The following is a 25,861-nucleotide window of genomic DNA, read 5'->3' as shown; positions in this document are numbered from 1 at the left end:
AACACTCATAAACGATGTTCAATGGAAATAAATTTCCAGCCCAAAATGGGCATTATCGTAATAACAAAATACTATCATTGTTCGAAATATTAAACTAAAACATGAAATGTTTTACAACTGACCCTGCATGAACCTTTATTTGCACTTTACCTCGTTTCCTTTTTTTTTCCCCTCCTTTTGTTGATTTTGTTTTTGCCGGGTTTTATTTAATAGCATTGATATGGAAGTGGCATTCTTAATCTCGTTGTACTTGTACAATGACAATAAAGATATTATATTGTATTGTATTGAAATACTCAAAAGGGGCAGCATTTGTGAAGAGGGTGGCAGAGTTAAGAAATTTAATTGAGATGGATCAATTTTAATGGGACTTTCCACTATTGATATCCTGCTCTTCCTTTTAACCTTAATAGAATTCTTCGCTCAAGCAGGCTGTGAATTGTTAATAATCCACCAAAGCATTCTTAATTGGATTACATTTTTGATTGCAAGATATAGCATGGAAACGGACCGTACGGCACACTGAATCAATGCTGACCATTCCATCGATTACTTGCTCACACTAGCTCTTTGTTATTCCACATTCACATTCCAAACTGGCCGATTAACCTACAAACCCACACATCTTTGGAATTGGGGGGGGGGGGAAGAGCACTTGGAGGAAACCCGCGTGGTCGCAAGGAGGTAGACGCAAAATGTTGGAGTAACTCAGCTGGACAGGCAGCATCTCTGGAGAGAAGGAATGGGTGCTGTTTCGGGTCGAGACCCTTCAGACTGATGTCAGGGGAGGGGGCGGGACAAAGATAGAATGTAGTCGGAGACTGTAAGACTGGTGAGAGAACTGGGAAGAGGAGGGGATAGAGAGGGAAAGCAAGGACTATCTGAAGTTGGAGAAATCAAGGTACAATGGAAAGCTTTGTTTTTACGCAGATCAGATATACCATACATAGATACAATGACATCAAACTTAAGTACAATAGGTGGAGCAAAGGGGAAGATGCAGAGTGCAGAATATAGATCTCAGCATTGTAGTGCATCAGCTTCATAGACAAAATCCAATCTAAATCTGCCACTGTGCATCTATACCTACAGTATAAGCATATTTTCCTATTCCCTTGTATTTTGAGTACTTCAGCAAAAATATTTAAATACTTAACCTGCTGAGATCTTTTTTTCACTCCAGTTTTTCTTCCTACTCTCCTGAAGCTCTATTAAAGACCACCATACAGTCTGTTATTTTCTAATGGAATTAGGCCGTATCTGTTGCCACTTCCAAATACCTACAACTTAATAGAATTTGTTTCTGGTTGTAAAATGACACAAGAATATTGGTAAGTTTGCTTTATACTCCCATGAGCCATCAATTCTCTGATTCAGAATGCAGTTATGTTCATGAATAATAATATGAATAAAAAGCATTAGAGATCAGGTAGGTTGGAAGGAACTGCTAGCTTGCACCGAAGATAGACACAAAATGCTGGAGTAACTCAGCGGGACAGGCAGCATCCCTGGAGAAAAGGAATAGGTATAACGTTACCTATTCTTTTCTTCAGAGATGCTGCCTGACCCACTGAGTTACTCCAGCATTTTGTGTTTATCTTTAGAGATCAGGTACAAGGATGGGAAAGGTTTAGAAGGATATGGTCCAAACGCGGGCAAGTGGGACTAGTGTAGTTGCAGTATCTTGTTCGGTATGGGCAAGTTCGGCCGAAGGGTCTGTTTCTATACTCTGTGACTCTGTCTATCTGATATATCATGTAATTCACTGTCTGAGTTAATGTTATATGGTTAGGTAAAACGATGGCAGGTACGCATTTTCATGAAGACTTAGAACATTGAGTAGTTTGTTTAGCCCACAGTGCTTTTAAAGAGCTAGCCAGTTTGTCTCACTCCCACTTTCCCAAAACATTGGATTTTCTTTTATTGTTTTTTATTCTTCTAAATCCCTTTTTTTAAGTTGGCAAATATCATAACATTTCAAATTCTCAAGTTTTTAAAAAATCTTTGCAGTGTGAATTGGTTTACATAGAAATTATTTGATAGAAATGTTTTCCTTTTCTTTCCAGGATGCAGCAGTAGACATAATTTTGAAAACTAAAGAGGAGAAAGATGCACAACTAGATAAGAAGATAGAAGCTTTGCGGAAGAAGAATGAAGCGCTAATGAAAAGATACTATGTATGTAACTTTCATTGAATGGTTTTGAATCTTGCAGAATGTGAATTCTTCCTTTAAGTAGCATTTGGATAAGCAATTTCTGATTAAAGTAGCAGTTCTATATTTTTATATTTCTATCTATTCTATATTTTTCCTGCTCATACTGGGGTTGTGTGCATCTATGCTCATTCATTTTTCTATTTTCTGAATTGACTGTTAACTTTGTTGCAAAATATTTCATTTTAGCTTTATAAATTTTCTAGTTATTTGACTTTTTCTATCCAAGTGTAATGGAAAAAATAACTCTTGCCATGTGAAGTATGGGGCCTGTCCCACTTAGGCGATTTTAAGGCGACTGCCGGCGACTAGGCTGTTGCCGACAGTTCACCGGGGTGTCGCGGGCATGATCGTGAGGAGTCTTCCAAAAATCGTAGTGGATCTCGGCGCGTCGCTGAGAAACCATCCGATTTGAAATCTCTCGGCGACAGCTGGCTTGTCGGCAGGTATCGTTGCTTATTCCGGGCGCTGTCGCCTGCTGTCCCCAGGTTTGCTAGGTTCTCTTAGATGCATTTAGAAGCAAAATAAGTAAAGTTATTTCAAAATACCATAAAGTGCTTGTGTTTAACCAATTTATTTACCGTCAGGACATTTGACAGGTAGATTGGAGGCGACAGTTTGACGGTCAGGTAAGCGTGGGAAATTTTGCGATGTTTATGGCCATCAGCCATTACATTTAAAGTGGGCTCCCAACCCAGATATGCAACCCAGAAATCAGATATGCATCTCCCGTACATTTTCAAAGAATGCCCACACACTTTTCACAAAAATCCACTGAACCACTTAAAAAAAAAAAAAAATTTAATACTGCTATTAGTAAACTGGAAGTAAATCCAGTTTATGCCTTGTTGCAGTGAAGCTTGGTTTTTAAGTAACCCATACAAGATGCTATAGCTCAAAACTCTCAAGTACTTACCGACTTGTCAGTGATTTCAGCGAAAATTAGGACGCCGGTGAAGCATTGACAGCGTGGGAATTTTGCGATGTTTCCGAAGACGCTGTAATCTCGACCTGACTCGGCATTGTCGTGGTCATTGTCGTTGGGTAAAATAAAATTTTGCCGATCTGCTACGACTTTGACAGACGCCGGCAGTCGCCTCAAAAATCGCCTAAGTGGGACAGGCCCTTATGTAATCCAATTTTGCATCGTTACCTTTTTATATTAGGAAATATCAAAGTTCATTATGCAGCTCAAAATCGTAAAGGATGCCGGACAGATTGACTAGAATGGTTCCAAATTTGAGGAATTTCCCATTGTAAAGTTGGACTTTGGATGCTTCGGTTTCCTTCCTTGGCGCACAGAGAATGATGGGAGTAAAAATAGAAAATGATCAAATCACTCAGCAAGTTCTGCAGCATTTGTGGAGAGAGAACTTGCGTTAGTGTTGTCCCTTCAGATTTCAGCATCTGCAATATTTTACTTTATTTTTGAGGGGATTTCATAGAGCTGTAAAAAATCATGTCTGGTTTAGAGAGGGTAAATAGAGGAACACTGCTACTGTTAGTAGTCACTTTAATAATCTGGATACAGGTGAAAACTGTGCAAATGTTACAATAGAGATGCGAGGAAAAACTTTATGTAGGGAGTAGTTATGATCTAGTGTTCTGTCTGTAAGGCTGGCGCAAACTGGACCAGAGCTTTTAAAAAGGAATAGGATAGATACTGGAGAGAGAATAATGTGTAGTTATGTGGAAAGAATGGAGGAAATGGGACGAATAGTGTCTCTCTACTAGGAGCCTCGATAGAGTCGATAGGCCGACTGACTATTTCTGTGCATTAAAAGTTCTACATTTACTTAAGTCAGAACTGCACCATTACTTGGTATGGTATGCTATGATTTAGCTTAGTTTATTATTAACATGTGTACCAAGGTAGAGTGAAAAGCTTTTTGTTGCGTGAAGAGAGAGCTAGCGGAGAAGAGAGAGGATAGCGGAGTCAGGGGGTATGGGGAGAAAGCAGGAACGGGGTACTGATTGAGAATGATCAGCCATGATCACATTGAACGGCAGTGCTGGCTCGAAAGGCCGAATGGCCTACTCCTGCACCTATTGTCTATTGTCTATCCAGTCAGCAAAAAGGCTATACATGATTACAATCAAGCCGTCTACAGTGTACAGATAATTGATAAAGGGGATAACATTTAGTATAAGATAAAGTACGATAAAATCTGATTTAAGATAGTTCTAAGATTTCCATTGAGATAGATGGGCGGTCAGAACCGCACTCTAGCTGGTGAGAGGATGGTGCAATTGCTTGATAACAGCCGGGAAGAAACTGTCCCTGAATCTGGAGTTGTGTGTTTTCAAATTCTGTATCACTTGCCGGAAGGGGGAGGGGAGAAGGGAAAGTTACTGGGATGAGACTGGTCCTTGATTATACTGGTGGCCTTGTCGAGGCAACATGAAGTGTAGATGGAGTCAATAGAAGGCTTAATTAATATGATGGTCTGGGCTACGTCCACAACTCTCTATGATTTCTGCTATCTTGGATGGAGCTGTTACCAAATCAGGCTGGATGCATCCTGATAAAATGCTTTCCACGGTGCATCTGTAGATGTTGGTGAGGGTTGATGGAGACATGTTGAACTTCCTAAGCCTTCTAAGGAAGGTTGGTGTGCTTTCTTGGCCATTGCTATGATGTGGCTGGTCCAGGAGAAATTGCTGGGTATATTTATTCCTGTGAACTTGAAGCTTTCGATCATCTCTACTTTAGTGCCATCAGTGTGTACTGGGGTGTTACGGCTTGACTTCCTGAGTCAATAACGATTTCCTTTGGCTTGCTAAAGTTGAGAGAGAGGTTGTTGTCTTGGCACCAGGTTACGAGGTTCTCAATCTCTTTCCTGTACTTCGTCTCTTAATTATCTGATATCCAGCCCACTACGGTAGCATTGTCTGCAAACTTGTAAATTGAGTTGGATTGGTAGTTGGCTGCACAGTCATCAGTGTATAAGGAGTACCGTAAGGGGCTGGAAACGCAACCTTGCATCAGTGTTGAGGATTATTGTAGAATGTGATTTGTCATCTATCCTCACTGATTGTGGTTTGCTGGTCAGGAAGTTGAGGATCCAGTTGCAGAGGGGCTACCAGTGGGCACAGAAATACACCTAGAATCTTACAGCCACACAGCACAGAAACCAGTCCAAAGACCACCCATGTCTATGCCAACCATCAAGTACCTTTCCATACTAACCTTATTGATACACTTAATTCTGTCGCCTACCCTGCCTTGACTCTTGAAGTGTTTGTGCAGATATTGTTTACATTTTTAGAGTATGTGCCTTTATACACCTTGGACAGATACAGATTACAGCCATCTTCTGGGTGAAATTTTAGTGAGGTGAAAATACAGTTTGACATTTCTGGTTACATTTTTGCTTTTAAATGCATGTGTATTTGCAGATTTCAATTCCTGGCTTTTGATTATCGGTGTAATGATATGCAATGTTGTTGATTAATCCCTTGTTTTGATTCATGAGGGCCATCTAATGTTGGGCTACCAAAGATTTGTAAACTTTAACTGCTAATTTACCCCAGTTTGCTTTGACGGTGCCAAGGTAGAGACAGTTGAAAACCTCAAATTCCTAAGATAATATCACCAACAACTTCTCCTGGACTACCCATATTGAAGCAAAGACCAAGAAAAAACAGCAACGCCTCTACTTCCTTCGAAGGCTTAGGAGGTTTGGCATGTCCCCTACAACTCTCACCAACTTCTGCCGATGCATCACAGAAAGCATTTTATCAAGATGCATCACAGCTTGGTTTGGGAACAGCTCCATCCAAGACTGCAAGAAATTGCAACGAACTGTCGACGCAACCCAGACCATCACACAAACCAACCTCCCTTCCATTGACTCCATTTATACCTCACACTGCCTCAGCAAGGTCAGCAGCATAATCAAGGACGAGTCGCGCCCTGGCCACCCCTCTTCTCCCCTCTTCCATCAGGCAAAAGATATAGAAGTGTGAAAACACACACCACCAGATTCAAGGAAAGTTTCTTTCCAGCTGTTATCAGGCAACTAAATCATCCTACCACAACCAGAGCAGTCCTGAACTACTATCTACCTCATTGGTGACCATCGGACTATTGGTGACCATCGGACTATACTTGATCAGACTTTGCTGACTTTACCTTGCACTAAACGTTATTCCCTTATCATGTATCTGTACTCTGTAAATGGCTCGATTGTAATCATGTATTGTCTTTCCGCTGACTGGATAGCACGCAACAAAAGCTTTTCACTGTACCTCGGTACACGTGACAATAAACTGAATTAAACTAATGAAAATTATATTTGTTTATTGCAGGAAATTGAAGAAGATAAAAAAATGGCAGAACTTGAAGGAATGGCTGTCATCACTCGGAAAAGCAGACCAGAGAGTCTCATGATCACGATTACAAAATCCCCAAATGTAAGTTGTTTTAACAGCAGGTTTTTCTTTGGATGCAATTGAGGGACTAATGAATACACTATTCGTAGTTCTTGTAAATATTAATCCTAGTTAACATTCTTCACAAGAATTGTCTTCTGAGCTTTCCATTCTTTAATTTTCCTGTACAGCTATTTTGTATAACAGGATAGTTGTACTCCTAAGAAACTTAGACTTTAAGGTGGTAGCGTGGGGTAGCGGTAGAGTTGTGCCTTACAGCGCCAGAGATCCCGACTACGGGTGCTGTCTATATAGAATTTGTATGTTCCACTATGACCGCGTTTGGTTTTCTCTGGGTGCTCTGCTTTAATCCCACACTCCAAAAACATACAGGTTAATTGGCTTCTGTTAATTGTAAATTGTCCCTAGTGTGTGGGATAGCGCCAGTGTATGTGGTTATTGCTGGTCAGCACACCCTCGTTGGGCAGAAGTGCCTGTTTTCATGCTGTATGTCTAAAGTCTAAAGAAAATCATGTTATAAAGATCATTGAGTAAATGGGGAAAAGGAGGTTCGGGGTTAGAGAATTTCAGACTGGCAATAACAAAGTTATTTTTCGTGCAGGAGTTTTAAAAACAAAGGTCTTTATAGTAGCTATAAGTTTATTTTGTTATTGCAAGCTAAAAATGCTAAAGGATGCATCCTTGTACAAGAGGATTAGATTGGGTAGAATTTGTTAGACAGTTTCCTTAAACAGTATGTGGATAGCCCAACTCAAGGAGGAACCATACTGGACCTTGTATTGGGAAACAAACTTGGCCAGGTGACTGGTGTTATGGTGGAAGAGCATTTAGTGATCACAATTTCTCCAAGATCTTCGGTTTCCTCCCACACTCCAAAGACGTACAGGTTTGTAGGTTAATTGGCTTGGTAAATGTTTAAAAAAATTGTCCCTAGTGGGTGTAGGATAGTGTTAATGTGCAGGGATCGCTGGTCGGCTCGGACTCGGTGGGCCGAAGGGCCTGTTTCTGCGCTATATCTCTAAACTAAACTAAAAATTCCATAACTTTTAAGATTGTTTGGAATAGGGTGGAAGTACTTAATTGGGGCAAGGCAGAATACAATGTCATTAGGCAGGAGCTAAGGAGGGTGGATTAGGATTAGTTGTTATTGGGTAAATCCACAGATGGCATTGGGACTCGTTTGCAGGCTAGCTAATCAAAGTGTAGGATCAGCATGGGCCAGTAAGGAGGAGGAATAAGGAAGGTAAGGGAATCATGGATGACCGAGGAGGTTATAGACTTGGTCAGGAAGAAAAGGCAAGTGTATGTCAGGTTTGAGAAGGTGGCATCTTTATGAGGAATATATAGCGAGTAGGAAAGAATTTAAGCAGGCGATTAAAAGGACCAAAAGGGCCCATGAAATGTCGTTGCTGAGTCAGATTAAGGAAAATCCTAAGGGTTTTTATACTTATGTTAAATACAAGAGGGTGACCAGGGAGAAGGTAGGACCGCTCACGGATAAAGGAGGGAGTTGGGGAATGTAGTACTTTGCATCTGTATTCACCGAGGAGATCTTGGAGGACAGTGAGATTAGTGGAGAATACAAATTGGCAGGGGCAGTTTGAGATCGAGAAGGAGGTGGTGCTGACCTGCCCATGCCGACCAACATGCCCCATCTACACTAGTCCCTCCTGTCTGCGTTTGGCCCATATCCCTTGTCCCCAGGGGCTGATGGGATATATCCCAGGTTATTGAGGGAGGCAACAGACAAGATTGCGGGGGCCTTGATGAGGATCTTTGTTTCTTCTCCAGCAACTGGTGAGGTCCTGGAGGACTGGAGGATGGCCAATGTTGTTCCTTTGTGTGACTCCAAGATTCCTCTGCACATCAATGCTGTAAACGATCTTGTCATTAACTATACTTTCTCCTTACATTCAACCTTTACTCTCTACACCAACGACTGCACCTCCACAGACTCCTCTGTCAAGCTCCTCAAGTATGCGAACGACACAACCCTGATTGGACTGATCCAGGGTGGGGAGGAATCTGCCTACAGATGGGAAGTGACACAGCTGGCATCCTGGTGCCATCGCAACAACCTGGGGCTCAATGCTCTTAAGACAGTGGAACTAATTGTAGAGCTCCCCCTCCCCTTCCCCCACTCACCATCAACAACACCACAGTCACATCTGTGGAGTCATTTAAGTTCCTTGGAACCATCATCTCCAGGAACCTTAAATGGGGGGGGGCACCATCGACTCCACAGTCAAAAAGGCCCCACAGAGGATGTACTTCCTGCGGCAACTGAGGAAACACAACCTGCCACAGGCAATGATGGTCCAATTCTATACTACTATCATTGAGTCCGTCCTCACCTTCTCCATCATAGTCTGGTTTGGCTCAGCCACCAAGCACGACATCCGGAGGCTGCAACGGATCGTTCGATCAGCTGAGAAGGTTGTTGGCTGCAACCTTCCCCCCATTGACAAACTGTACACTGCAAGGGCCAGGAAGCGAGTGGGCAAGATCATCTCTGGCCCCTTTCACCCTGGCCACAAAATCTTTGAAGCACTTCCCTCTGGAAGGCGACTCCGGACTGCCACAGCCACACATAAAAACACTTTTTTCCCCGAGTAGTAGTGCTACTCAATAACCGAAGTCTGTAGTCTCTTCTTTGCTCTGGTTTATTTTCACCCACATGTTTAGACCGTAATGTTGTATCGTTATTGTTTTGATGTGTTTATGCTTTACTCTTAATTGTTAACTGTATGTTTGTGTTGTCATTTGTGAGCGGAGCACCAAGGCACATTCCTTGTAGATGCACATACTTGGCCAATAAACTTATTCATTCATTCAGTGTTCAGGTTAAACTCCATCTGCCATTTCTCCGCCCATTCCTGTAGCTGATCTGTATCCCGCCATATCTTCTGACAGCTTTCCTTACTGTCTGCAACCCCTCCAATTTTGGTGTAGTCAACAAAGTTACTCACCGACCCATGTACATTTGTGTCCAGGACGTTTTTTGTCATCACAAACGGCAAAGATCCCAGCACATTTCCATTCAAAAATCAATTTGTTACAGACCTCCCGCCAGAATATCTACCTTCCACCACAACCCTCTGTCTTCTATGAATAACCCAGTTCTGACTCCATACATGTGCACAACATCCATCATCCTACCTTCATCAATCTCCTTCATCACCTCCTCACAAAATGCAATCAAGTTGGAGACACAACCTACACCATGCAAAACTGTGCTGACTATCCCTAATTAGCCCATTCTTTTCCAAATGTTAACGAGCAAGTTAGTTCGTGCCAAGATTTACTATAATGAATACTGAGCTCAATAAAAAAATCATTTTAGACAACACGACAGAGGCAGTGTGGGGTAATGAAGGTGAATTTGAATTGGATCTGGGGGTAATCAGCGAAAATTTGATTTTGCTGTCAAGCTAGAAGCTCAGAGTTGGGAGGTAAGAAGTGGATCCATTTCCAAAGATGTCTGTTCTCGAGTCACCGTGATAAAATGTATCAGAATATATAGAAAGGTATATTATCGAAAGAAGATTGAAAAATTGAAAATCACAATTTTCAACGTACTTGAGCAGAACTTGCATAAGAACAATGATTTCAACAATTCAATTGAAACATCACAGAAACAGGCCTTTCTGCCCACCAAGATTGACTAATGCTGACCATCAAATATCATAGAAACATAGAAAATAGGTGCAGGAGTAGGCCATTCGGCCCTTCAAGCCAGCACCACCATTCAATATGACCATGGCTAATCATCCAAAATCAGTAAACTGTTCCTGCTTTTTCCCCATATCCCTTGATTCCGTTAGCTCTAAGAGCTGAATCTAACTCTCTCTTGAAAACATCCAGTGAATTGGCCTCCACTGCCTTTTGTGGCAGAGAATTCCACAGATGCACAACTCCATTTATGAATCCTATTTTATTCACTCCCCAAGTTTTTGTTCTCTTTTTTTGTGTGTAGATTTTGGCAATGAGTGCATTGATAGATTTACCTTTGGACTGAATTTAAATGAAAAATAACGTTCTAATATATAGTTTATTGTTCCAGGCTGTAGTATATGATTTGATTTATTTGAACCCATTGGAACTTGCAGGAAAAGAGGGTGGTAAGTGAGAAACGGATGTTTGGAGCAGCAAGCAGTCTTAAAGGTTGTGAAGCAGATGCGGGTCAAAGGTTCTCCATAGGAAGAGGGCAAAGGCTTCGCAGATTTGTTGTAGAAGAAAGCAAAGCAAAGGTAGGATTTCTATAATTCAACATTTTGTTGGCAGGTTCTGCACATGGAAATTCTTTAAAATACTTAATACAAGTCAGGTACATTTTCTTGATTACAGTCTAATAACTGCGAAAAAATTAATACTTAAATTTTGGAAAAAACCAATAACCCTCACAATTAAAATGTGGACTACGGAAATGACAGAGACCCTGCATTTGGAAAAAATAAGATTTGCCTTAATTGACAAACCTGTTATTTTTTAAAATATGGTCTCCATTTATTGAATTTTTAGAAAAGTAAATGGGTTTGGCACAGGACTAAAATAAAAATTTAAAATTTAAAGTTGAAACTTGAGTTAAGGGTTGGATGTACAACTGTGGTTATTGTCTCCCGGATCTACTCCCTTTAATTTTTATAGTTATATCTTTTTTTTAATCCTCTTATTCTCTCTTCCCAATAGTTTATAGTTTTTTGTTTTTTTTTCCTTTCTTCTTTATTTTTTATTTTCTCTCTTTAAAAATTGAAAAATTGAAGCTATGTAAGAACTCTGTAACAAAGGTGTCTTTTATTTCTATTTGTACATATGCTTTTCAAAAATAATTTAAATTAAAAAAAAAAAAAAATTACTTAATAACACTGCAAATTTACAACTGATTATTTGGGGTACCACATTATTTAACACAAAATAATTTATAATGAAGGATTACACTGGATGGTTTAATCCTCCTCAGCAGGTTGGGGAGGGGATAGAATATTTAAAAATACAAGACATGTGATCATTGACACCAATAAAGTTTAAGGGAGTACGAGGTGTAATTCGAAGAGGAGGGAAGGCTACAGGCCGTATAACGACCCTAAGCTCATCTGCGTATCTTACTCACGCACAGCCTCTCTCACTGCAGCCTCTCTCACTGCAGGCTCTCTCTCAACACTTTAGCTTTCCTTCCCATTCCCATACTCACCTTTCTGTCCTGGACCTCCTCCACTGTCAGAGTGAGGCCAAACGCAAATTGGAGGAAAGGCATCACATATTTCGCCTGGGCAGCTTACAACCCAGCAGTGTGAATATTGATTTCTCTCATTTCAAGTAACCCTTATATTCCCTCTCTCCATGTGGATGTAAGAAAAGGAAGGCAGAGGCTAGTGGAACGGCCTGTTGAGACCAGCTGTGTGGAGGGCAAATGCAAGTTTAGGCATGAAGGGCTTTGGCATTGAAGGTGACTGTGGGATCAAGTTCAGTCTGTCTTTTTTCTTTCACTTGTAATGTCTAGTTCAGTAAAGATGGCAGTTGGGGCAGTTGTATGCTCCTCCTCTAGGATGTGAGACCTTACATCTATGATGTGAGTATTGTGGAGCAGAAGGATCTAGGAGTACAAGTACTTAGTTCTCTGAATGTGGCAATACCCTGATTGATGAAACCCAAGCAGATAGGTTTTTGGTACATTGGGTTTCATCAATCAGGGTATTGAGTATAGAAATTAGGACATAATATTACCGTTGTACAAGATGTTGTTGAGGTCACACATATGAAGTACTTGCTGTGTTCAGTCTTGATCACCCTGCTCTAGGAAGGATGTCATTAAGCTGGAAAGAGTGCAGAGCTTTACGAGGATGCTGCCAACACTTGAGGGGCTGAGCTATAGGCAGAGGTTGGGCAGGCTATGACTTTATTCTTTGGCGTGCAGGAGTCTGAGGGGTAATCTTATAGAGGTGGATAAAATCTTTAGGGGAATAGATAGGATGAATATATGATGTTTTACATAGGGTACGGGAATCAAAAACAAGAGGACATATATTTAAAGTGAGAGGGGCTAAATTTAAATGAACTTCGGTGGCAAGTTTTTCAAAGAGTGGCAAGTATATGGAATGAGCTACCAGAGGAGGTAGTTACGGTTCTTACTATAACAGCATTAAAAAGACATAGACAGGTACATGGACATGAAAGGATTAGAGATATATATATAGGCCAAACGTGAGCAAATGGGATTAGTTTAGATGGGGGATTTTGGTCGCCATGGACAATTGGGTTAAAGGACATATGACTAAACTTTACTCAACATAATCCCAGCTTCCATTAAAGAACCTGTAGATTATGACTATTCAGGTAAGCATCCAAACACTTATGAAGCATGACAACTATTTCTACCTCCAGTACACTTTCAGGCAGTGAGTTCAAAATGCTCACTTCCTTCTCTGTGAATTTTTTTTCCTCATTATGACTTTGTTTCTTATTGCTTGCTGTTATTTATTACTGACTGAATTATATTGGATTTGATTGGTTGAAGATTATATAGTAACTAAAATACACTTTGGATAATTTTAATACAGACTAGACTAGATCAAGTTGGGCCCATTCCTCGTAGAGGGGGAACAGGGAAGGGGAGAGGGTGTCACTGAGTGAGCCCTGGACCCAAAGCCTCTCCTGTATTGGTGTAGCACCGTCAGCCCCCCCACTCAATCCCCCTTATCCCCCCCCCCCACTGACCCACTCCACCCCCCCGACACTCAAGTAACATTTCCAACTACTGTGATATGTGCTAGTCATAACATATCACACATGTGCAGTGTTTAACTTTGAAGGCTTCAATTTCAAATTCGGCTGAAATTATTACCTAATTTTGCCTACACTATGTCCAAATTATTTTATTCTCCCTGTAATTCCTCTCTCACTTTGCAGTTTTTTCTTTGATTAACCATAATCTAAACCACAGATGATCTGCCCCTACCGGTTTAAAAATAAATGACTAGAAATGTTCTAATCCAGTGCTACAGTTTTCAACATTTTTGTTTGGAAACTGAGTTTTCTGGAGTTGAATGTCATACGGATTTTATTTGTCGTCTTAACTTGTGCAGCTCCAGAAATGGTGAAGTGTATTTGTGTACTTGTTTGCTGCATGGGACGTCCATTGACAGGTCAGTCCTTGTTTGGAACAATGTCAGGAGAAATGGCAAAACCCTCGAGGGATCGTGGGATCCAAATTCGTAGCTCTCTGAAAGTGGCAACAGAAGTAGATAGTGTGGTAAAGAAGGCATGTGGTATGGTCGGGGCATTGAGTGTGAGTCAGGAAGTCATGATGCAGCTCGATTAGACTTTAGAGACACAAGGAACTGCATTGGTTAGGCAGCATTTGGAGTGTTATGTGCATTTCTGGTTGCCCCAATACAGGAAGAATGTGGAGGCTTTGGAGAGGGCAAAAGAGGTTTATTGGAATGCTGCCTGGATTAAGGGGTATTAGCTACAAGGAAACAGTCTTGGATTGTTTTCTCTGGTGTGCCGGAGGTTGAGGGAAGACCTGATGGAAATCTATAAAAGTTTGAGAGGCAGATAAAGTGGGCAGCCGCAACCTTTCCCCCAGAGTGGAAATGTCAAAGATTAGAGGGCCTAGCTTTTAAAACAAGAAAAGCAACGTTTATTGGAGATGTAAGGGGCAAGTTCTTGTTTCTCCGCCCCCCCACAGAGGGGGCAAAATATGCCTACCCCTTTTCCGGGGTCACATCCGCGCCCGGGTGGTGTTGGAGAGGGACTATGCGCTGTCCACGGGCACCCTGGGGGATTCCCGGGACCACTGGGTACCGCGGGGGGTTGGATGTATCCTGGATGGGGATTGTAATATAATTGTATAATAGTTTCAATCGGTATATTTGTTTGTATAGTATTCTGGTGGTGGGTTCTGTTTTTGGTTTTATTGTATTGTAAATATTATTTTAATATTTGAATAAATATTTTTGATTAAAAAAAAGAGGGGGCAAAATATGAAGCCATAGGAAGGGATATAGGTGGAAGGGGAAAGGGGGGGCATGGGGTAGTGGGACTGAGTGAGGGTCAGCAGGTACTGGCACATGGCAGAGAGTGCAGCAAACTGCACGGAGGCAGAACAGTTGCGGTAAAGCTCTAGATGGAGTGCAGATGGCTTAGATCAAACTAGGAGGCCTGGAAACAGAGCTGGAAGCCCTATGGTCTAAGATGGTGGTGCAGGCAAGTGCTGAAAAGGCAGGAGAGCAGTGAGAGAGGGTCTTGCAGAGGAAGCTGGAACAATTGAATACAAAATTGGTTTAATAGAAGCAGGCAGAAGGTGATAATGGAGGGATGTTTTTCAGTTTGGAGGGTAATAACCCTTGATGTGCTACAGAGATCGGTGCTGCGCCCACAGGTGTTTGTTATTTTTAGAGATACAGATTTTTAGATTTAGAGATAATATACATTAACAATTTAGATAAGGATTCTGATTTTAAGATGACTCATTAACAATGAATCAAGGATATGCATCAGGTAGTTTCACTCATTTGAAGGAATTTGCTGAACAGTGATGGCACGGTAGCGCAGCGGTAGAGTTGCTGCTTTACAGCGAATGCAGCGCCGGAGACTCAGGTTCGATCCTGACTACGGGTGCTGCACTGTAAGGAGTTTGTACGTTCTCCCCGTGACCTGCGTGGGTTTTCTCCGAGATCTTCGGTTTCCTCCCACACTCCAAAGACGTACAGGTATGTAGGTTAATTGGCTGGGTAAATGTAAAAATTGTCCCTAGTGGGTGTAGGATAGTGTTAATGTACGGGGATCACTGGGCGGCACGGACTTGGAGGGCCGAAAAGGCCTGTTTCCGGCTGTATATATATGATATATGATATGATATGATATAATAGGCAAATGGAAGCCCTCTGTAGTTACATACTGAGCTCCAGCTAATTGCAGCTAGTATCTTGTGTATGCCATCTTATCTTGCAGTGCTGCCACCTTCAGGGTTCTTTGGATTTGTTCAGCAAAATATCTTTGTCCATCAGTATTCCCTGGTACCTCTTGTACCCATGCAGAACTCACTGACTTCATACACTTCACTACCAATTTTCATCCTGCTCTTAAATATACTTGGACTATCTCCCTACCATTTCTGGACCTCACCATCTCCATCACAGGAGACAGACTAGTGACTGACATCTACTATAAGCCCATTGCCTCGCACAGCTATCTGGACTACACTTCTTCCTACTCTGTCCCCTGCAAAAAGTCTATCCCCTACTCCCAATTCCTACGTCTATGCCGCATCTGCGCCCGGGATGAGGTGTTTCACACTAGGGCGTCAGAGATGTCCTCATTCTTCAGGAAACGGGGCTTCCCCTCTTCCATTATAGATGAGGCTCTCACTAGGGCCTCCTCTATATCCCGCAGCTCCACTCTTTCTCCCCCTCCCCCCATTCGTAACAAGGACAGAATTCCCCTTGTTCTCACCTTCCACCACATCAGCCAGCGTATCCAACAAATCATCCTCCAACATTTCCGTCACCTCCAACAGGACCCCACTACTGGCCACATCTTCCCATCCCCTCCCCTTTCTGCATTCCGCAGAGACTGTTCCCTCCGTAACTCCCTGGTCCACTCGTCCCTTCCTACCCAAACCACCCCCTCCCCAGGCACATTCCCCTGCAACCGCAGGAGATGCAACACCTGTCCCTTTACCTCCCCCCTCAACTCCATCCAAGGACCCAAACAGTCTTTCCAGGTGAGACAGAGGTTCACCTGCACCTCCTCCAACCTCATCTATTGTATCCTCTGCTCTAGATGTCAACTTCTTTACATCGGCGAAACCAAACACAGGCTCGGCGATCGTTTCGCTCAACACCTTCGCTCAGTCCGCCTTAACCAACCTGATCTCCCTGTGGCTGAGCACTTCAACTCCTCCTCCCACTCCCAGTCTGACCTTTCTGTCATGGGCCTCCTCCAGTGCCATAGTGAGGCCCACCGGAAATTGGAGGAACAGCACCTCATATTTCGCTTGGGCAGCTTGCAGCCCAGCGGTATGAACATTGACTTCTCCAACTTTAGATAGTTCCTCTGTCCCTCTCTTCTCCTCTCCCTCTATCTTCCTGTCTCCACCTATATCCTTCCTTTGTCCCGCCCCCCTGACATCAGTCTGAAGAAGGGTCTCGACCCGAAACGTCACCCATTCCTTCTCTCCTGAGGTGCTGCCTGACCTGCTGAGTTACTCCAGCATTTTGTGATACCTTCCCTGGTGCTACCATTCATTGTGAATATTCTGTGTTTATTAGTCCTACCAAAATTTATTACCTCACACTAATCCAAATTACATTTCATCTGTCATTCCTTTACCGAACTAGCCAACTGATTAATATCATTCTGGAACCTAAGATTATCGTTGCTGTCAGTTACACCACTAATTTTCATGTTATCAGAAAATTTACTCATCATGCCTCCTACATTTGTGTTAGTTTTATATAACAGTATACTTTTTAGCTGTTCCCCTCGTAGTACATTGCTAATCATAGGCTTATGACTACAGAACCAGCTTTCGATCAACACCCATTTTGGATTCAATTGACTACTTATCTGGATCTCATAGGTTCTAACCTTTTGGACCAGTTTCCCATGAGGCACTTTGTCAAATGCCTTATTGAAGTATACAGTGCCCTCCCCATCATTTATTTATTTGCCTCTGTACTCCACAATTTGAGATTTGTAATAGAAAAGATCACATGTGGTTAAAGTGCACATTGTCAGATTTTATTAACAGGCATTTTTATACATTTTGTAGAAATTTCTACATGATGTATTTTTATGCATCATGTAGAAATTACAGCTGTGTTTATACATTGTTCCCCCATTTCAGGGCACCATAATGTTTGGGGCACATGGCTTCACAGTTGTTTGTAATTGCACAGGTGTTTTTAAATGGCAGGATTTTTAAATCAGATCCCAAAATGGTGGCGCTGCCCTAGCAGCTGCGGCTTACCTGCGGTCCGTTTGACTCTGTGTTTTGTTGTTTTTTTTGTCTTAATTGTAGATGTGATGTCGTGTTTTTGTGTTTGTGTACTGTGTGTGTGTGTGGGGGGGAGGGGGGAACTGTAAAATTGTAAATGTGTCCCTTCCGAACGGAGACCCGACCTTTGTTTTCTGGGTCGGGTCTCCGTTCCTGCTGCGGCCTACCATCGGCCCAACTCCTGGAGCTGGCGGCCTCCAGTGCTCCGGTTCGCAGAGCCCGCGGACCGGACTCACCATCAGCGGAGCCGACCGGACTCACCATCAGCGGAGCCGGCCGTCCTTGGAGGCTGCGGGAGCGGCTGCGACTCGCCTTAGGCTCGGGCCGTGTAGATGCCGACATCGGGAGCTCCGGCAGCGGTGGCATGTTCGCCCGTCCCGGACCGCGGACATTTCACCGTCCAGCGCGGCCTGAAATAGGCCGCAGGATTTTTCTCTGCTCGGCGGGGGCTTCAATGTCGGGAGCCATGTGCAACGTGCAACAACAGCGGCAGCGGCAGCGACAGCGTGTTCGCCCGCCCCGGATCGCGGGGCTTGGGTCGGCCCGCTGCGGACCCTTCACCGTCCGGCACGGCCTGGAACGTGGCAACGACACCAGCCTGACCGCGGGAGAAGACGGCAGGGGAAGGGAAAAGACATTCTGGCCTTCCATCACAGTGAGGAGGGGACTGGAGGAGACTCACTGTGATGGATGTTTCTTTTTTTTGTGTGTTGGTTGGGGTTGTGTAATTTGTTTGTTTTATTGCTTTTATTATTGGACTGTGGGTGACTAAATTTCGTGACAAATAAAGATATCTTGAATCTTGAAATGCCTCCTTAATGCAGGTATAAGAGAGCTCTCAGCACCTAGTCTTTCCTCCAGTCTTTCCACCACCTTTGGAAACTTTTATTGCTGTTTAACAACATGAGGACCAAAGTTGTGCCAATAAAAGTCAAAGAAGCCATTATGAGACTGAGAAACAAGAGTAAAGCTGTTAGAGACATCAGCCAAACCTTAGGCTTACCATCTGTATTCCAAACTTGGCCTTGTTATTTATGGAAGCTAACAACATTATAGGTCCTTTTAGTAGGGATATTTTTTAATCTATTGTTCGGCTGTAAGTAGCCAAAAATGAATGTTTTCACTCCTTATAAAGTAAAGTTGCCAGAGGTATTGTGATGTGGCTGTCTGCCACATTCTGGAAATTATTTGCTAATTTCATGTTTGGAAATGTCTTTTACAGCCGTCTATTCGCCTCCAATTGCAAATAGAGTTATGATGTTGGCGAAAATATTAGAGTACTTGCATTTGAGCATACTAAATGGGCAAGTACATTGTCTGAGGTCTAAAGATAGGACATATTTGGCACAGGATCCGTAGCCTAGAAATTAGATAGACAAGAACTCTTTGCTCCCACTACTGGTCCACTTTCACAGTTTAAAATTTGGATTATGATTTTGAAAAAGTTGTAGCTTGCTTTGCTAATCAAATTGGACATGCCAGAAGTGTGCACAATAAGCATGAGTTGATTGTCAGTGAGTGTTGGTTTGACAAAGGTCACATATTGAACTGTTTAAATGTCTCAAAAATACGTCAGAAATACCTTAGCGGAAAAACTTCTGTCTTGTTTGATTACTCGAGACTTGAACCCTATGTGCACATTTTTGTGGGTGTTCTATTCCAGCTAATTTGTTATCTTGCATAATGCCTTGTGGAAATCTCAGCACATGCAGTATTTCCTTTTTATCCATAGCACTTATTACTCCTCCATCAATTTCCAATAAATTGTTTAAGCACAATTCCTGTGATAAAACCAGGTTGAATTTCCTGATTGGCTTGCATTTTTCCAAGTGCCCTGCTATAATATCTTTGACATTACTGTCTAATATCTTGCTTTTGACAAATGAAAGGCAAATGAAAGCCTGTAATTTCCTACTTGTGCCTTCCTTTTCTTTTTGATTAAAAGCAAGGATGACCACCAGGTGGCGCCGGTAATGACTGCCTCACCAACAGTCTGTCTGCCCTTTCTTCTGTTTTATTTTAAGTACATGTTAAAGAGTATGTTTTCGTGTTCTCTGGTATCACAAAATGCTGGAGTAACTCAGCAGGTTAGGCAGCATCTTGGAGAGAAGGAATGGGTGATGTTTCGGGTCGAGCCCCTTCTTCAGACTGATGTCGGGGGGGGGACAAAGAAAGGATATAGGTGGAGACAGGAAGACAGTGGGAGAACTGGGACTGGGGAGGGGAAGAGAGGGACAGAGGAACTATCTAAAGTTAGAGAAGTCAATGTTCATACCGCTGGGCTGCAAGCTGCCCAAGCGAAATATGAGGTACTGTTCCTCCAATTTCCAGTGGGCCTCACTATGGCACTGGAGGAGACCCATGACAGAAAGGTCAGACTGGGAGTGGGAGGGGGAGTTGAAGTGCTCAGCCACTGGGAGATCAGGTTGGTTGACGCGGACTGAGCGAAGGTGTTGAGCGAAACGATCGCCGAGCCTGCATTTGGTCTCGCTGATGTAGAGAAGTTGACATCTGGAACAGCGGATACAATAGATGAGGTTGGAGGAGGTGCAGGTGAACCTCTGTCTCACCTGGAAAGACTGTTTCGGTCCTTGGATGGAGTTGAGGGAGGAGGTATGGGGACAGGTGCTGCATCTCCTGCGGTTGCAGGGGAAGGTGCCTAGGGAGGGGGTGGTTTGGGTAGGAAGGGATGAGTGGACCAGGGAGTTACGGAGGCTACCTCGGTACCCGGGGCTACCACCACCGCTGCCACTGACTTCCATTGCCTCCCCGGGGCTACCACTGCCGCTGCCGCCGACCTCCGCCTTCTCTAGTTTGTTTTATATGGGGGGGGGGGGGGGGGTGTCGGGGGAAACCTTTTTTCAACCTCTTACCTTGCCAGAGATGCGATTTTTTTTTCCTCGATCGTATCTCCGGTCACTCTGCGGCCAAACATCATGGAGCTGGCGGCCTTGCTCGAGACTGACTTTGAACCCCACTGAGGGGCCTTGGACTTACCATCGGAGCCTGCCTGGGATCGACGTTCCAACCGTGGCCTGCGGATTTCAATATTGAGGAGCTCGCAGTCTCGTGTGGAGCCTGATGTCGGGAAGCTCCAAGCTGCAGGAGGTTCGATCAGCCCCGACTCGGGAGTCCTTGATCGCCCCGATGCGGAGGGCTCCACCGCCGGTTGTGGGAGCCAAGATTGCCCCGACAACGGAAGGTTTGAGTGCCCCTACCGCGGGAGAACAAAGAAGAGAAGGAGATTGAACTTTTTTTTGCCTTCCATCACAGTGAGGAATTTTTTTAGATTTAGAGATACAGCGCAGAAACAGGCCCTTCGGCCCACCGGGTCCGCGCCGCCCAGCGATCGCCGCATATTAACACTATCCTACACCCACTAGGGACAATTTTTACATTTGCCCAGCCAATTAACCTACAAACCTGTACGTCTTTGGAGTGTGGGAGGAAACCGATGATCTCGGAGAAAACCCACGCATGTCACGGGGAGAACATACAAAGTCCGTACAGACAGCATCCGTAGTCAGGATCGAACCTGAGTCTCCGGCGCTGCATTCGCTGTAAGGTAGCAACTCTACCGCTACGCCACCGTGCCGCACGGAATATGGGGGAGTCGCTGGGGTGGATGTTCATGTTAAAAATGTATTTGGGTGCCTTGTTGCTCTTTAATGGTATGACTGTATGGCCAATCAAATACCTCGTTTGTTGCAAAACATACTTGGCTAATAAAGTACTATTATGATTATGATCCTGGTATGAATAAAGAAGTTACCTTTGCTACTTTCCAGTCTTATGGAACCAATATCAAAATCTTGGAAATTTGGAAAAATTAAAACCACACTTTGATTGTTTCAATAGACGCTTGGCTGACATCCAACAAATTCTAGGGACGACAGCCGTAAGTTTGACTAATGTTCGGGGGAGTTCTTTGAAGAGTAACGTATGCAGGTTGAACACCGATTTTCCGGCACCCTTGGTTCCTGAGCCTTCCTGGATTATCCGATTTCTGGACCAACAGTAGTCAGGTGACAATGAAACGACAATATCCCCCTGGCCCGCTAATGACAACCTTCCTGTGTGTCTAAACCACCATGGAGTGCTGGAAACTAAAATAGAACAAATATGAAATGTGAACTGAACGTGAATGGAATGACCTGGCAACCCATCCCCGGCACTCACGGTACCCCGGCTGTTGAGCCCCGGCTTCCGACCCCACTCCTGACCTGCAAAGTCCAGGTTGTGGTGCCACGGCTGTTGCAGCTCACGTTTAGCCCCTGGGCACTGAGCTTTCTTTGGGTCCGTCTGCTATATCCAATATCTGTTATAAGGGTTCGTTAAAATGAGGGTTTACTGTATTGTCTTTGCAAAACAGTTGGGAGAGATTGAGAGCATTGTTGATTCTTTTGCGGTGGGAGGACACGACCGGAAGGAGTGCTCCTCTCACAGTGCCATCTGTGGCCGCTCTGGGAATTTCAACGGAGCTCTAATTTTTCTCCGGATTACGATACGATATGATAGAACTTTATTTATCCCAGGAGGGAAATTGATCTGCCAACAGTCATAAAACACAAGATACATGGAACATGAAATTAAAGTGATGAGTGGAAAGGATTGGGGATGTGCAAATATTGGGGAGGGGGAGGGGGGGGGAGTCAGTCTATCCCACGACAGAAGGGGGAGGAGTTGTACAGTTTGATAGCCACAGGGAAGAAGGATTTCCTGTGGCGTTCTGTACTGCATCTTGGTGGAACTAGTCTGTTGCTGAAGGTACTCCTCAGGTTGACCAGTGTGTCATGGAGGGGGTGAGCTGTATTGTCCAAGATGCTCTGCAGTTTGAGGAGCATCCTCCCTTCCAAAACCACCCCCCATGAATCCAACTTCCCCCCAGGACAGAACCGGCTTTCCTGGTGAGTTTGTTAATCCTGTTAGTGTCCGCCGTCTTCGCCCTGCTGCCCTAGCACACAGCAGCGAAGAAGATTGCACTGGCAACCACCGATTGTTAGAACATCTGCAGCCTCTTACTGCAGATGTTGAATAAGTGGAGCCTTCTCATAAAGTACAGCCGGCTCTGTCCCTTCTTGTACAGGGCCTTAGCGTTCCTGGTCCAGTGCAGTTTACTGGCCAGGTACACTCCAAGGTATTTGTACTCCTTGGTAAACTGTATATCCATGCCATTGATGAGAGACAGGACAGGGGGACCATTAGTTACTGGAAAATCAGTGTTCGACCTGTTTTTGGATGAAGAGGAACTTGTGGAGGTGCTAAGATTTCCAAAAAGCATTTCTAGCAATTGCTATCAGCCACTTCCTTGGTGATTGCAATTCCCTCCCACCCTCTTCCAATTTCTAATTCAGTGCAATTTCTTTGTTGTCCACTGTAGTGATGATTGCTGCAAAGTGCATGTTTAATTTAGTACTGTAGATATTTTATTGTCACATATACCTAGATAGAGTGGAATCCTTGTTTTGTGTACAGTCCAGTAAAATCATATGTAAGCACAATCATAAATAAGTACAAGAGATCGATCGGTTGACCAAATGGTGCCAGCACAACAATCTGGCTCTCAACGTGAGTAAGACCAATGAACTGATTGTGGACTTTGGAAGAGGAAGGATGAGGACCCACAATCCTGTTTATATCAATGGTGGACAAAGTCAAAAACTTCACATTTCTGGGCATATTTCTGAAGATCCTTCCTGGACCCAGCACACTGATGCAATTATAAAGAAAGCACATCAACGTCTCTTCTTCCTGAGAAGATTACAGATATTTGGTATGTCAGAGAGGATTCTCTTGAACTTCCACAGGTGTACAGTAGAGAGCATATTGACTGGTTGCATCACGGCCTGGTTCAGCAACTTGAATGCCCAGGAGGGAAGAAAACTGCTAAAAGGTGTGAACACTACCCAGCCCATCGCTGGCTCTGACCTCCACACCATCGAAGGGATTTACCGGAGCCACTGCCTCAAAAAGGCAGTTAGCATAATCAGAGATCCACACCACCCTGGCCACACACTCATTTCACTCCTGCCATCGGGAAGAAGATACAAGAGCCTGAAAACTGTCACGTCCAGGTTCACGAACAACTTCTTCCCAACAGCCATTCGGCTGTTAAACACAACAATGTCAAATAGGCTCTGAACAACATAGACATAGAACAACATTGTATTTATTGCTTGATTTTTGTGTGTACGTATGTGTGCGTGTTTATATGATATGATCTATATATAAATAATATATATATATATATGTATTTGTGAGTATATGTATACACACGGAACTTTTTTCTCTCATTTATTATTTTGTTTACAGTGTACTATGTTTACATATTCTGTTGTGCTGCTGCAAATAAGAATTTCATTGTTTTATCTGGGACATGTGACAATAAGTCTATGATTGCAGTGTAAAAAAAACAGAGGCAGTACATAAAGAATCACCACGTTTCCGACGCCATAATGTACATACCATCTTTTTGCTTTTCATTACTAGTTCATCGGTCAGACATTGTACAGGACCAATTTTCCTTTTTACATATCTATACAAATTCTTACGTTTCTGACTAGATTTATTTCCTCATATTTTCTCCTGAATAATCTTTTCGACATTCATTGCTGTTTGAATATTCTGTCCAATCTTCTGACTTTGCATAATGATATGCATTCTCTAAGATTAATATTCTTTAAAGTCTTAAATTAACCATGACCTCCCCTTTGGATTTTTTTTTTTTGCCTATTGAAATGTATCTATTCTGTGTAATCTGAAAATGTCTGCCAGTGTATTATGATTGATAATCCCTTGAGCATTCCTTTTGGTTAATTCTGCTTTCATGTCCCCATAGTGCATTTAAAAGTCAAGTCTTCGACCGCTTCTCCTCTCCCTCAAAATTCAATCATACTCATTTCTGGGTGCTTTCATGATTGGGTCATTAATTAATCCCATCTTGTCGCGTGATACCTGGTCGAGTATAGCCTATGTTCTGGTTGATAGCAGACAAAATTGCTGTTCTAAGGAACTATCCCTGAACCATTTTATGGACTCATTAAGAAACCGTTGCACATCTGATTGTTCCAGTCTCCACGTAGATTAAAATCTCCCTGTTAATTACAACACCTTTCTCAAAGGCTATAATTTTTATTTCTTTATGCATAAAGAACTGCAGATCCTGGTTTACAAAAACAGAGTGCAGGAGTAATTGAGCAGATCAAGCAGCATCTCTGGGGTACTTGGATGGGTGACAGTTGGGCCAGGACCCTTCAGACTGATTGTTGTTGGGGGTGAGAAAGCTGGGTGGGGACAGGATAAAGCCTGACAAGTGATGAGGGTTTCAATTGGCAGACGGTTGGACAAAGACCAGAGATGAAGAGCAAAATTTGATATCAAGAGATATGGATAGAAGAGGCATGAAATGTGAAGCCAGAGGAAGGAATATAGGTGGAAGGGGAAAGGGAGAAATGGGTGTGGTCCAGGTATTGCAAAGGGAAGAGAGGGGGAAAAGGAATGGGGGATGGGGAGGGGGAACTGCTTGTAGGTTAGTTACCTAAAATTGGAGAATTCCTTGTTGATACTGTTGGATTGCAAGCTACCCAAACAGAATATGAGATGCTTTCCTCCAGTTTGCATGTGGCCTCACTCTGGTAATGGAGGAAACCCAGGACAGAAAGGTCAATATGAAAATGGGAAGGGGAATTAAAATGGTTAGCAACTGTGAGATCAAGCAGGCCTTGGCGGACAGAGTGCGTGTTCATCAAAATGGATGCCTAATCTGCACTTGTTCTTGCCGATACAAGGGAGGCCACATCGGGAGCACCATATGAACCTTTGTCTCACCTGGAAGGGCTGCTAAGGTCCCTGAATGGATGTGAGGCAGGAGATAGATACAGGTGCTGCATCTCCCGTGATTGCAGGGGAAAGTTTCTGGGGAATGGGTGGTATGGGTAGGAAGCGATGAGTAAACCAAGACGTTGAGGAATGGTCTTTGCGGAAAATTGAAAGGGTTGGGGATGGGAAGAATTGACTGGTGTTGGGATCATTTTGAAGATGGTGGAAGGCTGGGGTAAAAGATGAGGACCAGGGGAACTATATCCTTGTTCTGTGGATCTTATAGAAACATATAAAATGTATTATATAAAATTCTTAAGGGGTTGGAGAGGCTAGATGCGGGAAGATTCTTCCCGATGTTGGGGAAGTCCAGAACTAGGGGTCACAGCTTAAGGATAAGGGGGGTCTTTTAGGACCGAGATGAGAAAACATTTCT

At 43.3% G+C, this 25,861-nt stretch overlaps 1 protein-coding gene across 6 annotated transcripts in view; it reads left to right on the top strand.

Moving 5' to 3' along the window:
- The window catches only part of LOC144597168 (uncharacterized), a 140,131-nt gene that overhangs the window by 29,462 nt on the left and 84,808 nt on the right, over positions 1–25,861 (top strand). For all 6 annotated transcript variants that reach the window (XR_013547706.1, XM_078406146.1, XM_078406141.1 and 3 more), the window contains 3 exons: positions 2,067–2,177; positions 6,525–6,629; positions 10,718–10,858. Coding sequence is in view for 5 of the 6 variants with exons in the window: in XM_078406141.1 (XP_078262267.1) it covers positions 2,067–2,177; positions 6,525–6,629; positions 10,718–10,858 (357 nt within the window). In the remaining variant the exon portion in view is untranslated. The remainder of the gene's footprint in view (positions 1–2,066; positions 2,178–6,524; positions 6,630–10,717; positions 10,859–25,861) is intronic.

The sequence above is a fragment of the Rhinoraja longicauda genome, chromosome 10, assembly GCF_053455715.1.
Source record: "Rhinoraja longicauda isolate Sanriku21f chromosome 10, sRhiLon1.1, whole genome shotgun sequence".
Taxonomy (NCBI): domain Eukaryota; kingdom Metazoa; phylum Chordata; class Chondrichthyes; order Rajiformes; family Arhynchobatidae; genus Rhinoraja; species Rhinoraja longicauda.
Note: the sequence above shows the minus strand (reverse complement) of the source record. Positions and strands in the feature narration are given on the sequence as shown.